This window comes from Engraulis encrasicolus, chromosome 19 (assembly GCF_034702125.1).
Source record: "Engraulis encrasicolus isolate BLACKSEA-1 chromosome 19, IST_EnEncr_1.0, whole genome shotgun sequence".
NCBI lineage: Eukaryota > Metazoa > Chordata > Actinopteri > Clupeiformes > Engraulidae > Engraulis > Engraulis encrasicolus.
Window position 1 is genome coordinate 4995016 of NC_085875.1, and position 15000 is coordinate 5010015.

The 15000-nt window shown below is 43.4% G+C and overlaps 2 protein-coding genes and 1 long non-coding RNA gene across 6 annotated transcripts in view; 1 reads left to right on the forward strand and 2 right to left on the reverse strand.

The window, feature by feature from the left end:
- The window catches only part of sobpa (sine oculis binding protein homolog (Drosophila) a), an 83094-nt gene extending 81872 nt beyond the window's left edge, over positions 1 to 1222 (reverse strand). For all 4 annotated transcript variants that reach the window (XM_063183506.1, XM_063183507.1, XM_063183504.1 and 1 more), the window contains exon 1: positions 924 to 1222. In XM_063183506.1, coding sequence (XP_063039576.1) covers positions 924 to 1019 — 96 coding nt within the window. In that variant the 5' untranslated portion in view covers positions 1020 to 1222. The remainder of the gene's footprint in view (positions 1 to 923) is intronic.
- A 764-nt stretch (positions 1223 to 1986) lies between these two features.
- LOC134434884 (uncharacterized) lies at positions 1987 to 11386 on the reverse strand. The gene is made up of 4 exons (XR_010031952.1): positions 11341 to 11386; positions 9211 to 9290; positions 7138 to 7276; positions 1987 to 2152 (listed from the first exon to the last, which is right to left on the reverse strand). It is a non-coding gene; the product is annotated as an uncharacterized LOC134434884 (long non-coding RNA).
- The window catches only part of pdss2 (prenyl (decaprenyl) diphosphate synthase, subunit 2), a 60010-nt gene continuing 55545 nt past the window's right edge, over positions 10536 to 15000 (forward strand). The window contains exon 1 of the mRNA XM_063183533.1: positions 10536 to 11216. Coding sequence (XP_063039603.1) covers positions 10975 to 11216 — 242 coding nt within the window. The 5' untranslated portion in view covers positions 10536 to 10974. The remainder of the gene's footprint in view (positions 11217 to 15000) is intronic.

The following is a 15000-nucleotide window of genomic DNA, read 5'->3' on the forward strand; positions in this document are numbered from 1 at the left end:
AAAGATGCAATGTGCTTCTTGTGTGTGCTGTGGTCTGCTCAGATTTCGCTTGCTGTAAGGAGACAGCCAACTCTCTGCCAAGCAAATGCTGAACACAAAAGACACGCGTGACCCTAAACGAATATAAAAGGATAGTGCTTGGAGAGACAGTGTTCTTGTCAAGGCGCTTTCAGTCAGGGGCACATCTGGAAAGCCTGCCGGCAGCGCTACGGCTCAGCCACAGCTGGACAGACATCGGTTTCCTGGCGTTCAGGGGGGAACTCGTTTTTGGCCATGAAATACAAGGATGTATGTGGAAAACACGCCGAGGGGGTTTATCTCCGTTGAGGATTTTCTGCAGGCAGGCGCTCTCTGTCACCGCCGCTTCCATAACAGCTTTGTTTTCACAGAGGTGGCAGGAGTAGTACCCTAAGCGTAGTAGTAGTACAGTGTTGACGCTAAGACTGACGCACTGGATTTTCCATTAACTCCACAGAAACCATGCAAAAGACAGACACCTTAACACATAAAATAAATAAACGCGTTTCAACAAAATGTTACGTTTAAAACAATCCTCAGAATTGTTGTTTGGCGCGTCCAAAATAACAATAGAAAAATAATTTTAATCCAAGCAGCATTTTGCCTCGTGTCAAAATGTTTTGACTGTAGAAGGCGTATAAATGGTGCCTTCCAAAAATATTAATTTGAAATTATCTTTGAAAAAATATGTCATGGGGCGTAAAGTAATCTGTATGGCAACAGCTAGGTGTTCTGCACCCAAAAATCAAAGTTAGCCAATTATCAACAACATAGCGCGTCAATGAATCAAGTCTCTATTCAAATCCGAGGGCGGAGCGGCAGGCGCTCTGTGTTTCTCAAAATGACAAGCCTTTATGGTAACCCCCGAAAACCACGCCGTTTCTCAGACGAAACAGAGGACCTACCTTCATCTCCTCGTTAATTTCCCGTTTCACGGGGTGTGCAGGTTTTCGGCTTCTTTTATTTTCTGGAGGTCTACCTTCTTTCTCCATCTCTGCCATGTCTTACAATGTCTCTGTCAATATTTGCAGTTTGGGGAGAAAAATCGGAGCGTGTCTGAGGCGGGGCCGTCTCAGAGTTGCGGAACAGCGAGTGTCAGCCGCGAAGAGAGCCCCGGTGAAGTTGATGCTGCTGTTGCGGGCTCGCGATGCCCGGTTGAGTCAGCCATCTTCTGCCTAGTATTTCTCCACGGTCTGAACGCTAGTTGGAGTGAGCCTTTTCGGTAAGGCAAATGAGAGGGCTGTGAAAAAAACCCAGACAGGGGGAGGGGCCTCGACTGTAACTCTATACGAGGCGCTGATCCCGGGAAGGCTATTTCCTCCCAATTTTCCACAGATAGGTTTTCACTCTGGGCTCCACGCGTGTCGGGGATTGCTGCACGATATCGGTGAATGGAAGAGCTGCATTTATTCTGATCCATTATTTTGACCACTTTTGCATGCTCCTCTGGTTTCATGCCTGTCCTGGCTGCTTGACACCTGGCCTTTGCCACAGTTTGTCATGGACAAAAGGAGAGGGGGTGATATATCATATATAACAAGCATGATGAGATATGTGTGCAATGTTGTGTGTGTGTGTGTGTGTGTGTGTGTGTGTGTGTGTGTGTGTGTGTGTGTGTGTGTGAGAGAGAGAGAGAGAGAGAGAGAGAGAGAGAGAGAGAGAGAGAGAGAGAGAGAGAGAGAGAGAGAGAGAGAGAGAGAGAGAGATTTCCCTCTGATTTCTTTTACAGTGGCCTGTGTGGTCAGCTGAAGTCACCACATTGTGGCATGCCATTTTCCGTCGTGTGGCACGCCACTCAGTAATCACTGGCAAACTCTTTATAGGCTTTACCCCAGGGGTTACCCAACATGTTTGAAAAAGATTACACTCACTCAGCCAGCACATCAGCACATAGACGGCTGCAGACACAAGACTTGATTTCTAGATCTGTGATCCTGTCTTCACACAGTCAAGGTGGCACTCGTGCCACCCTGTTCTTTTTTATTTTTTTATTTTGGGGCATTTTGATGCCCCAAAGCAGTGGGGCACTCGTTTGCTGTGCTGCTGACCCGGGTTCGATTCCTGGCCCGGGTCCTTTGCCGGCCCTTCCCCGTCTCTCTTTCCCCACTCGCTTCCTGTGACCACCTTCGCTGTCCTGTCATAAGATAAAGTCAAAAAGACAAAAAAATTACCACAAAGAGATGACAGGAATTGAATGGGAGAGAGAGATATGGAGCAGGAGTAGGGTGGCAAAATGACCCAGGCAGGGTCTGATGAAATGGCATAAGCAGACACAGTATAATGTGGAGCAAATGACAATCGATGAGTCATAAGGTTTGTGACTAAGGCTCTCACTTCTTGATTATGTGCAAGTGTAACTTCACTGTCTAACTGTTATCCATAACACAGATGCGAAGATAAATCAGGTTGACATCCTAAGGTGTTTTTAAAATAATACAACATTTTGTTAACTTCTAAATAAAGGATTGGATGAATGGCACTGTCAATGGCACTTACTGTATACACATTATAGTGGCTTCTCAAGTTCACCTGATCACTGTCCCAGAAGTTGCTTCTCTCTCTCTCTCTCTCTCTCTCTCTCTCTCTCTCTCTCTCTCTCTCTTTCTCTCTCATCCTCATCTCATATCCCCCAAACTTTTGATCCGTTCCAAGATTTAAAAAAAAAGGAGGGCGCCATGACACCAGTCCCTCAGTCTGGGGCCAGTGTCCTTGAGCGAATCTTGGTGTCCCATCCCAGATCATAAGCAGATGGGCTGGTGACTCAATGAGCGCATTGTTTGACACACACAACCCCGCTAGGGCCAACGAACATTATCCCATGATAAACAGTTACACTGTAGCGCGGATAATGTTACACAAATTGATACAAAAAGGAGATGCCCAAACACATGAAACACAGAGGGAGGGGAGGAGGGGCTGAGGTGGCGTGGGGGTGGGGAGTTGGCCTGTGCATGTTTGCGTGGAAGTGCATTGGCTCTCTTTTCCGATTCACTTCCACAGCTTTTAGCATTGTGGACCGAGTGCAAAAGAATATGGTTTGTAAATATGACTGAGGTCCTAATATGCAATGATAAATAAGATTAGAAGATGGAATTTTCGTCCCTCGGGAGAGGGTGAGCGGAAAAAGTACAGTCATGAATGAGTCAAACATGGGGGGTTGGGGGGGCTTTCTGTCTTCTCCATGCTGCCGCTCCATGCCTGTTTACAGAGCCTCTCCATTTCAAAAGATACTTATGGGATTTCGTGCAGAGGGGAAGTTTTTATGAAAGGAATTAAAACGAGATACAAAACAGCTGGGGCGGGAATATCTATACAATTACAATCATCCGCTGCTGGTTAGGCGAAGATAAACAAGTGGAGGCTCAATCAAGAGGCCAAATAAAGCTCAAGTTAATGGAATACGCTGCGTGGAGACTGTGTTGCATAGGTAGTGACATTCAAGGACGATGATTGATGAGTGTACGAGTGCTTTATCTATGGCTGCACTCTGTATAACCTTTGCAATCTGTATTCACATTAAGGAATCCGTGTCATGTTGATTTCAAGACAATATACAATATTTCACGTGACACTACAGGATAGCCTCACAGGGAAATTTCAGGCAACCTGCTGGTAGCTTGCAATGGCACGGATGCACACACACACACACATACACACACACACACGCACGCACGCACGCACGCACGCACGCACGCACGCACGCACGCACGCACGCACGCACGCGCACGCACGCACACACACACACACACACACACACACACACACACACACACACACACACACACACACACACACACACACACACACACAGTAAACTGCGATACCCCTGGAGCAGTGGGCAGATTGTGCTGGCTTGCTGTGCTGCCCACACCTACACAGTAGGTGGAGGTTAGGTGTCTCCTTCAAGGGCACTTGCACTATGGATGAAGGCTGAGACGCCATCAGACACATGGGACCTCTCCAACAAAAAAGGTTGCGCCCCACATGTACAGTACATATGTGTCTCTGTGGGCTCGCAGTGTAGAGCTCTATGGCCCCTCAATTGTACTATTCTACCAAACCCCCCACCACCACTCCTCCTCTAAGAGAGTACAGAAAAGTGGCATCATTCACCAACACACACCTTGATCTTTCTTGGCAGCATTGGGACTTTTCTCTGTCATACGTATAGAGACCATACTAACCTGTAATACATAGTAATACTTACATTTTAAAAGAAAACACGTAGACAGTACAAACACACAGTATAAGGCAGGACAGAGGTAGGGAGAACAGTACAATGAAAGACAACAAAGGGCAACAACAACAGATCTCTGGAGGGAGGAGGTGGTGGTGGAACATGAGAAAGTAAGCCTTAGATGTAGCCCACAGCATCCTCCAATACAAACACCTTCTGATGCTACTTTACACCTTCATGATATGCCCAACTCCTGTCAACTCTACTATTCAAATCCAGGTCAGTCATCATACACTAAGACAGTTACTAAAGCTGGAGGCCAAGTCTGTTTTTTGTGTTGATTTTTGTGTAATGCTTCTGTATTAACCCATTTCAGCCTGGAGACACGCTGCATACCGGCTCTTGAGATTTGAGGGGTTTTATTAAAAATGTGGGTATGTTAGAGATGAATGAACACATTCTAATGCCAATCGAGGGTCCTCGCTTTTAAATGCAACTTATTTCATGTTTGTATGTGCTTCGGAGGCTGAGATATTTAGGATTTAATAGGCAGAAGGCACCCTTTCCCAAAAAGGACTTAGGACAAAATGGGTTAAGCATCTAGTGGACTTGAAGTCTCTCAAGTTCAAAAAGTCACACTGAAGGATGGCCATACATCATCCTGTAGTCTGACAGGAGCACACTAAGGATTCGGGTCAGAGAGCAAAGTAATATGCGGTCTAATTATTTTTTGTTTAAAGTTACACCTCCATTTTATTGATAACCAACACTGACACCATGGTTGCCATTAAGCATTAAATAAGAGCGAGAGGGAGACGAGGGGAGGAGATGGAGAGGACCAGGGAGAGAGCAAGAACGAGAGATAGATAGCAAGAAAAAAGAGCAAGATAGTGTTAGAGAGAAAGTAGAAGAGAGGAGGATTGAGAGGGGAGTGGTAGAGAGGAAAGAGAGATAGAGAGTTATAGAGGAAGATAGAAGGCTTATGGACTGTGAGAGAGAGGAAGAGGGAGAGATAAGAGAGAGAAAGAGGGAGAGAGAGAGCAGAGAGAAAGACGAGAGTTATAGAAGAAGAGAGGGGGCTGATGAAGAGAGGAACATGTATGAGAGAGAGAGAGAGAGAGAGAGAGAGAGAGAGAGAGAGAGAGAGAGAGAGAGAGAGAGAGATTGATAGACAGACAGAAAGAGAGAGAGAGCGAGTGGGAGCGCTGAGTGAGAAGAGGAGGTGCCCCCTACTGCCCAAAGGACAGACACCAGCGTGCGGATAAGACGATGAGGCAGATGTATCTGGGTTAAACCGATGACTCATTCAGGTTTTTATAGCCATAACAGTTGGTTGCTTAATGTCTTAAAAAAGTGGGCTTTGAGCATTTTTCTTGATGAAGTGACTGTGAATATCTTTATTTGTTGTCTCTAATATGTGATTACTTTGCATATGTTTCATATACATTCATTAATTTGACTATATTAAACGGTCAGATATATAGTATTTTTAATTTTTCTCTTTCTTATATTTTGAGATCAAATGTGAAAATATCTTTCTGTCTGTGATTCTATGCACAGTTTCTATCAAATACTTCGGTGAAAGCAAATACACTGAAACCATCATTTTTCACAGAGAAGAAATGTGTGTATACAAACATGTGTCACATATAATCATTTTAGCACACTAAAACTGACAATGCAACCCTTTATCAGTTTATAATAGCATTACCAGTAATGATAGAACAAGGTGTTCCTAATGCAAGACGCAGCCCATATGAACTTAACTCCCTAAACCAGGGGTGGGGAACCTATGTCTCGAGGGCCGTTAGCGGCCCTTGAGGGCATTTTATCCGGCCCCCAATACAATTTCAATGTTATGCCTCTTCACATAAAATATGACATATTTTGTAAGGGAATCTTAGAAATTACATTTACATTACAATTATATTATATTCAGGGGACCTAGAGAAGGTGGGGTATGTTTTAAGGTGAGTGCCTTCAATATAGGCCTAAAGTGCAGGGGGAAATCCTGGTTTGTGTTCATAGTATGGCCCTCGGAGGATTTTTACGGCCCTTGGAGGAATTTGAAGTGGCCCCTTGAATGAAAACGGTTCCCCACCCCTGCCCTAAACAGAAGAGCTGCTAAATACAGTGGAGGGCCATGAGTCATGACGTGTGTCAGTCATCAGATACGCTGTTGTGATCATGAACATACCAAATGTACATGTAGAGTGTTTTATTTAGGGCTCTATTTCCATTTCGGGCTCTAATGCAGTGGATTACTGACCACCTGAGCTATGCTTTGAGTATCAATAAAAAAGAAAGATGATTGATCCTGAAATGTGTGTTCTTAATGAGAAATTATATGTGAAATTGACCATGAAAGATGGGAATCCCTGAACTTGCATTAATCTTTTAACCCTGGTGTACACTTAAGTCACAATTATACTATATCACTATTACTGCATTCATGTAATTTAATACTAGGCCTACTTGTAAGTCATGAATTACAATCAAAGGATGGCTAATACTCCAGACCTTAATTAATGCAGAGAAACGAGGTGTTAATTACATGGTAGGTTACACTTTCCCATGTGGGTCAATTTCTATTGGTACACCAAACCTTAGCTAATTATGTTATTAATTATTCACGACTAATTACAGACTATGATCCGAGCTGACATGCACCTACAGGCTACTTCTGCGTAGATATTTCAGTGCCTGTAGATGCAGGTATAGCCAGGTCAAGCACTTGAAGGTGGCAGTTTCTGGGATTTATTTAACCCACTTCATTTAACCCTGCATCTATTTTACTACATCTAGAAATGAATTTAGCCCACAGTGAAATGCTGCAAACGTGCTAGACAGTGTCATGTCTCATGGCATTAACCGTATCCATAACCATCACCATAATAACACAGGCGCAATTAGACAATGGTCTAAACACCCATCTACCATACCTGTTGCCTTCAATTTTGGGTCCTCCTGCTACTCCACTTGTATTGTCTATGCCGGTGCTTTGGGTGTGAGTCTGGTGGTCCTGGTCAGTCCTCAAATACCAGAATGCATCCAGATTAAATCAATGCAGCTAGTGCAGTCCTGGAAAAAAAACACTTAAGAAGTGAATAATGAATTAAATAGGCCTGCGAAATTGATCCAATGGCAGATTATCATCCACCATGTAATTAACACCTCAATGCCTGGTGTTAATTACCATGTTATTACTATTTAACCATGAAGCAATGTAATCATGTATGGTGGAGAAAGTGTTAGCCATGTTGTTTAATGACTCTTGACATTACAAATCATTAACTTTTTCCTGTTTTAAACCCTAGTTAAAACAATAATACATGCAGTTTTGTGTTACCAACCGCAACTCAATTTGACATTATAGTGCAATGACGTTTCAAAAGAAAGGGCACAGTTATGAGCCCCACACAGGCGAGTTACATTGCTGGACACACTGTTGCAAAACCAGTAAGTTGTGTCATACCAGGCTCTGGTATAGGCACGATGCAGCACATTTTCATGTTGGTCAAAGTGACCAATTATCGTTTCAAATAAAAGGGATCATGCTTTCCAGTAGGCCTATCTCGTCGCTTCCAATTGTGAGAGTAACTGAGTAGGCATGGTACGGTTTGTGTCGCAAACCGAAACCGTACGGTGTGCATGTCACGGAACGGGGTAGTGCGCAACCGCACGGTGCCCACGGTTTCCAAAAAAAAAGGAGAGAGACCACCGGCAGACGACGCAATTAAAATCCTACTACTTTTACAAGCATAAAACACAAAGACTACGTAGGATATTGAGTGTGGAAAGACTGATTTATATCAGCCAACTGAAAGGCATAATGTAACAGCATGCACCAGCTGAGTAGGCTACAGTAGCCTACAAGCAAGCGCAGGTCGGTCAGGAGTGCCTCCCTCTCCCCCCTCTCTCTCCACGTTAGCGCAAGTGACTGCCCCCAGCCTTTATTCTGACCAATTTAAATTAAATGAACATGAATTTACAAAAAATGACAGATTAGCAGAACAAAGTAGACTTACGTTACAGTAGCCTAGTGTAGGTTATATCCACGTGGCATTGGATGGGGATTCCGGACGGCATAATGCGAGATATGAACATATCCATCAGATTCACTGCGCTGTCCTTAACTGCAATCAACTGTAGGCCTAATTACATGTAGCCAGTTAAACTCTGATGGAATGAGGGGGACTTTGTAATGTTGCCTAGTTAACATTGATGTTTAACACTATAACCAAAATAAAATGACTGTTTTAACAGGCTCAGATTCACAGGAGTTTTGTGAAACATTCTTGTGAATACACTTCTAAAAAAACGATCTTTTTAAATTATTTGTTACCTTAACTTTCACATTTTAACATAACTTAACCCTATCACTTGTTCACTTGAAATTGAATTTGACTTCTGATTTTACTTCTATGCTTCTCACGGCCGGCAGTTTCTTGATAGGAAGCAACATTCCTAAGCGCAAAACTCGCAGAAAGCGGTATCAAAATAAAAGTCCAATTCGTTCTCAGTGTGTCATTAACCAAAATAGTCATACTGCACTGACCTAATGGTCTCATTGCCTACAGGAGTGTAGCTGTTTTATTTTTACACGTCAAATGTGTTATAGTATGTAATATTTGAATATTTGTCAACTTAAAAGTTAGGACTTAGTTCTCCCTTTTTGTGAAATAAATGGAAGCATGTTAAAATCATTGATAGGATATATTTTCTCTTTCAGTAACTTCACCTTGTTAGGTTAAATTAAGTCAAATTCAACATACCCATGATAAGCTTACATTTTCATTCTAATTTCTATTTTAGACATTTACGGTGCATAATACATTTTATTAAAAAAATAATAATTAAAAAAAAAAAAAACAGAACCGTACAAAACCGAAAACCGTGACCTTGAAACCGTGATATGGACCGAATCGTGACTTTTGTGAACCGTACCACCCCTATAACTGAGGAGTCAATTGAAATTTGCTCTTAATTTTGAAATGTTGCTCTCATAGCCTTACCTGACTCTTGCCCTCTGGTATGCCGTTCTGCTTTCCGGGTGCGGCAGGGAATGGAACGCCCTCGCGTGTAGGCCTAGTTGCTGAACACAACCAGATGATGTAAATCAGGATACTCATAGCATGCATTTTGTCCAATTTAATGCAAGTGATGCCCAGTCAAGGTCCAAATCACACTGTGGTGTCTAGGGACCCAGGCATACAGTCATGGGTGTAATTTTAGGGGGGATGGTGGGGACATGACCATACCACTTTTGAGATAAATGTAGCTTGTCCCCATCACTTTTTCACAAATATAATGCAAAAACTGTATATCGGACAATTTGCCATTGAAATGTCCCCACCACTTTTCGAGCCAAACCTACACCTTTGCATACAGTTAAATGTAAGAGGGCCTCTATTCCCTTATGACTAAGTCAAGGGTGTAGGCCAGGGGTCCCCAAACTAAGGCCCGGGGGCCGGATGCGGCCCGCCAGGCCCGTTTGACTGGCCCTCCACCTCTCTGCACCTCACCATTTGAACTGACTCAAAGAAGCAATCCTCACAGATAAAAAAAAGATAAAATATATTTTTTCAATATTTTATTTTGTTTATCAACAGGCCTTCCTACAGTTTAATTTTCACTAACTTAGTGTGAATCACCAGAAGTTTCTTGTCTTGATAGTTTCTCATCTCATTGTAATATAAACAGGCCAGAGCATTTCTATTGTATCACTCCTAAACTGTCAATCACCATATTTTTCTAACCTTTCCTTGCTATTTTTACATGGTTATTGGAAATTAAAAGGAATACCTGTGGTATTTCAAATTGAAAAACATGTGAAGTTCACACTCACTTCTTTTGCAAATCACTTGTAATGATGAACTAATTTGTGCTAGAAATTATGAATGAAGGAACCGAAGGGCAGTAGGTTACTCTTCAGATTTCTCTCTGTTTATTTGCCTACAAACGTTTCGGGCAGAGCCCTTCTTCAGCGTGTAATGGCGATTACTGTGCTAGAAATTATGGCTATAACAGGCAGTGGCCTATTACTCAGCCCACATGATTGATCCCGGCCCCTGATCACAGTCAGGAATGATAATGTGGCCCCCAGAGAAAAAAGTTTGGGGACCCCTGGTGTAGGCCCTAATTCAATGTCAAAGGGAATGTCAACTATAATTTCTCAACGAAAGTAATATCAACATTTGTTGTGCAGCAGATTACAGAGTGGCAGACTACATTTTCGGTGAGAAATCCCAAAATACAGCAAAAAGTGCACCGTGGCAGGAGTAAGGCAGGGAAGTGAATTCGACAGCAACGAAAGGGTTACATTTTGCGACAAGCCGTATTCTGGTTCGGCCAAGATGGCAGCGCCGTTGCAGGTGTCATAACACCTGGCTTGCTTTATTGACTGGACATTACAGACTCCTAAACTTTTTATGGACAAGTATTGGGTGTTGAATGCGCTGTAGCGACCGCGTGTAAATGTATAAACATTTCAATTCGAAAGACATTAATTGTAAGCCATACTACACCAGGACGTGACATTGTCAGTAGCCACCATGACTGCTGATTAGCTGTCTGGCTAGCGAGTAGCTGGATTGTGTTTAGATTCATTGATTCTGTGTCGAGCTATGTACTACTTAATATGCGTTAAGCAAATTACAAAGATTTTACGGAATTAGTTATCATATTTGCATAGCTTCCGATTTGGTTCACTGCAACGTTTTGTCGCGTTAACGATTTTCCTCAAGATTACTTTTCTTCTGAAGTGTACACATACCACGATGGCAGTAATGTGGTCTCGGCTGTCGTGCATCGGTTTAAGCAGGGGCAAAAGGAGCATCAGCCTTTTCTCGAACACGTCGCCTTCAAATTGGACCAAGGTTGTTTCTGATGCAGAGAAAATCGTTGGATATCCCACATCTTTTATGAGCCTGCGCTGTCTACTCAGTGATGAACTTAGCAACGTCGCAATGCATGTCAGGAAACTTGTTGGAACGAAGCATCCACTTCTCAACACTGCGAGGTATGATGTGATTTTCTAATACTTTTCAGCTGCCATTTCAGTTGAGTGTTGTGTTTTAATAAAACACGATGGAACATTACTTAACGTGCGTAGACAAAACATATGCAGCAACCCAAATGTTTACCTATTTTGAGAGATGACCAGACCCGCCTAACTTCCCAATCAAACGTCCAATGTCTATTACAGGTAGTTGGCAGACATCACAATGATGCGTCACATCTGCAGCAGAACAGGAGTCCATGTCAGCTAGAATAAATTCGGCTATGATGTCATGACTTTGATTGAGGGGTGTGATCAGTGTAGCACAAGTCTTTGACTGCAGTTCTCCACACTCGTATTTGGTGATCAGTGGGCTACCAAGTGAATACATGCATTAAATAAAATGAATGATTGAATGAATATGATGCCCATTCTGTACTCACTGTGTTGCGTGTTGTAAAAAACCCTAACCCTAATCCTAACCCTAGAAACATAAAATAAGCCGAAGTCGAAGTGAAAACCCAACTGGGAAACTCCAACTCCCGTTGTCATTGTGACACAGCACTCAAGTGCACACTGAACACAACGAAATTGCATTTTATGCTCACCCATGCAAGGGGGCAGTGGCGCCCGGAACAGTGTGACTGGATGGTACCATGCTCAGGGTACCTCAGTCATGGAGGAGGATGGGAGAGACCACTGGTTAATTACACCCCACACCAGCCTGGCGGGTCGTTAGTCGAACCGCCAACCTTTGAGCTACAAGTCTGACGCCCTAACCTCTTACCCATGACAAGAAAAACAAGAAGGAAAGAGCAGAGGCACTCTGAGATTTGGGGAAATAAAAAAACCCTTTAATATATAAATATCTTAGTATGACTAATAGGTTTGCCATGTTATATTAACTTTTATATTCCTGTCATTCTTTTTGGATGTTGGCTTCACCCGGTAGGCTATAGATAAGCGTAACATTGTAATCACAGTCTCCTGGTGCTCCAAGCCCCTTTGTGTCTTCTCATAAAATAAAATAATTTCAAGAAGACTAGAAGAATTGGATGTCCATAGCATGGCTTTGTGTGTGGCAGTGTGAATGCACATCTTCTTCCTCAGTGAACCTGTCATTAGGGGGTGGAGGCTCCCTCATGTGGTTTCTCATAGCAACTGTGTGTGTGTGTGTGTGTGTGTGTGTGTGTGTGTGTGTGTGTGTGTGTGTGTGTGTGTGTGTGTGTGTGTGGAGTGGACATGTGAATACTTGTGAATCCTGCACTCTGAGTCATCAGTTGATTGCATATTTTATTTATAGCGTGATATTTTCTTATCACATTAGTATACATCTAATATATCTTTAATTCCGTGGGCATCTCTCACTGTACTGGATCTATATAGTGACAATAAAGCACTCTATTCTACTCAACTCTACTCTACTCTACATCCCTTGTACCTCTGGCTTGACTTGATGTTGGATCTTTGATTTGAACTCCCGTTTCACACTGAGGTCATGTGGAGTTGACATGCACTGTATTAAGCAAGTAGGCTATGCACAAGGGGTCATACTGTGATAAAGATTTCGGAGAGAGTGATTTGAATACCTGCTTTTTTGACAGCAGTGGAGCAAAATTGCTGCCTTGTATTGTGGTGGATTGATTGACATGTAATTGCTTTGACTTGGAACAGTACTTAGCACTTAGGTCTGTGGCAAACCACACTTCCTGGCCAATAAAAGAAGTTGACACCTGGAGTCTTTGTGGGTTGAGGCAGTTGTTCAGGTCTTGGTTCAACAAGTGTATGTGCTGAAATGATGAGGTCAACTGATAACCTGAATACTAAATGACCAGGTTATTCCATCAATAGTTTTTTTTTCATGGTGACAAGCGCAACCCAAGATGGCAATGTCAGGATTCATCTGACTGCAGTTATGAAAGAGGGGTTCAGGGAGCATGAGACATGCTTTTTACACATGGACTTGCCATCGAGGGTCTTTTGGAGGGGCTGGAGAAGACTTTGCGCAGTGCTCAGACTATCTGATGTGTGCTGTAATCAAAGATCAAAGCAGTCCTACAAAATATCACATAACAGTGTGTGACCTTTTTTTGGCCAGGCAGTGTAACTTAATGGTAGGTGAAGGCAAAGAATATCACCTGATGTATTCTGCCTGAATGAAACTATTCTGCGATTGTTGCGCCGTGATTTGTACTGAAGAGAACTTCAAGGAGAACTTAATCTGTGCAGGTGACGTTGATCCAAGGCTTCAGAATTTCTTAATATTCAGAATTATTAATTGAAGAAATATATAATATTGAAAAAAAAAAGAAAAATATGATCACAAAAAGATATTGAGGTGATTTTGTGTCTCGTCTTCTCAATTCACGATGACAGTTGTTTGCAAAGCTGGAGGATAAGGACTTGTGCCAGCCTTCATATACCCTTCAAGGGTGCCACACGACCACCACCAGAGTGAAGAGCAAAGACGAGCAGGAAAAGTAAGTGAGAGGGAGCGAGGGACTGAAAGAGCGAGAGAGAGATAGAAGGAGAGAAAGAAAGACGGAACGAAAGAAACAGAGTCTGCGAGAGGAAAAGAAAAAAAGCTGGAGGAACCCTATCCGACTGTGTGGACGAGTGTGCTGGAAACAGTAGCCCAAGGGTGTAATAACCTATACACCTGAATCCGATATGACAATCCATTTCAGCGTCGTAGCCTAAGCACTGGGGCCTGAAGTGGACCTCTGACAGCCTGATTCCTCACCGTCAGCGGTGCGCTGGGGCCCGGCTCGTGTTTCCTCCAGTGTCTCCGCCCCAAGACGTGGAGCAGGACAAAAATACCCACAATGGCAGACAGGCGGACCCCGCGCCGGCTCGCTTTTCTACCCCTTTGCTTTCCTCCCTCCTCCCTCCTCCTCTCCCCCTCTCTCCCCTCCTCTGTCTCCCTTTTCCATTCTTAAAAAATGCCACTCAGCTTGTTGGAGTTTGCCAAGAGAGAGAGAGAAAGAGTGTGAGGAGAGGAGAGGAGAGGAGAGGAGAAAGACAAGCTGAGATTGAGAGAGTGAGCGAGCAAGTGAATGAATGAATGAGTGAGTAAAGGAAGGCAGGTGAGTTGGAATAGAGAGATGAGGTGAAAGGGTGAGAGTGAGAGAGGAGTAATACAAGCTGAGATTGAACAAGCGAGGGATTGTAAGGAGAGGTAGGTGAGGAGGGATAGAAAGGGGAGGAAAGAAAGGATGTGAGTGGGAGGAGGGTAAAGAAACAGATTCAAGTGGGAGAGGGGTGCATGTAGTGTGTGTGCACGTCTATAGGACGGACCGTCCTTCTATTCAGTGCCTCGTCCGACGTAAGGCACAGCATTAAGTGCAAAAGTGCATAAAACGCATGAAATTGCATCTAAGTAACACATTTTTTCTTGGGGGAGGACCGCCAAACCCCCCTGTCCTAAAATATGTACTCCTTTTTCCTGTCACTGAGATGGTCACCCTAGTCCAGGGGTTCCCAAACTTTTCCCCCTGCGCACCCCCTTGTACATTTCAATGTGGTTCACGCACCCCCTGAGCGAATATTTTGGTGTGCTGATGGCCGCGCAAGTATGGATTCACTGCTCATTCACTGCATATTAAGCACAGTCGTTTTTGGGGAATCCTCTTTTCCAATAGTCTTGGAATTAAACTACACTTCAGATGGAGCCTTCCAGCATATAATGCACCATACTACTAAAAACTACTTAATGTTCATTAATTCTAGATAAAAACTCACATATCCGCCATTGCTCTATTCAGCTCGCGCACCCCCTTATGGCAGGCCGCGCACCCCCAGGGGT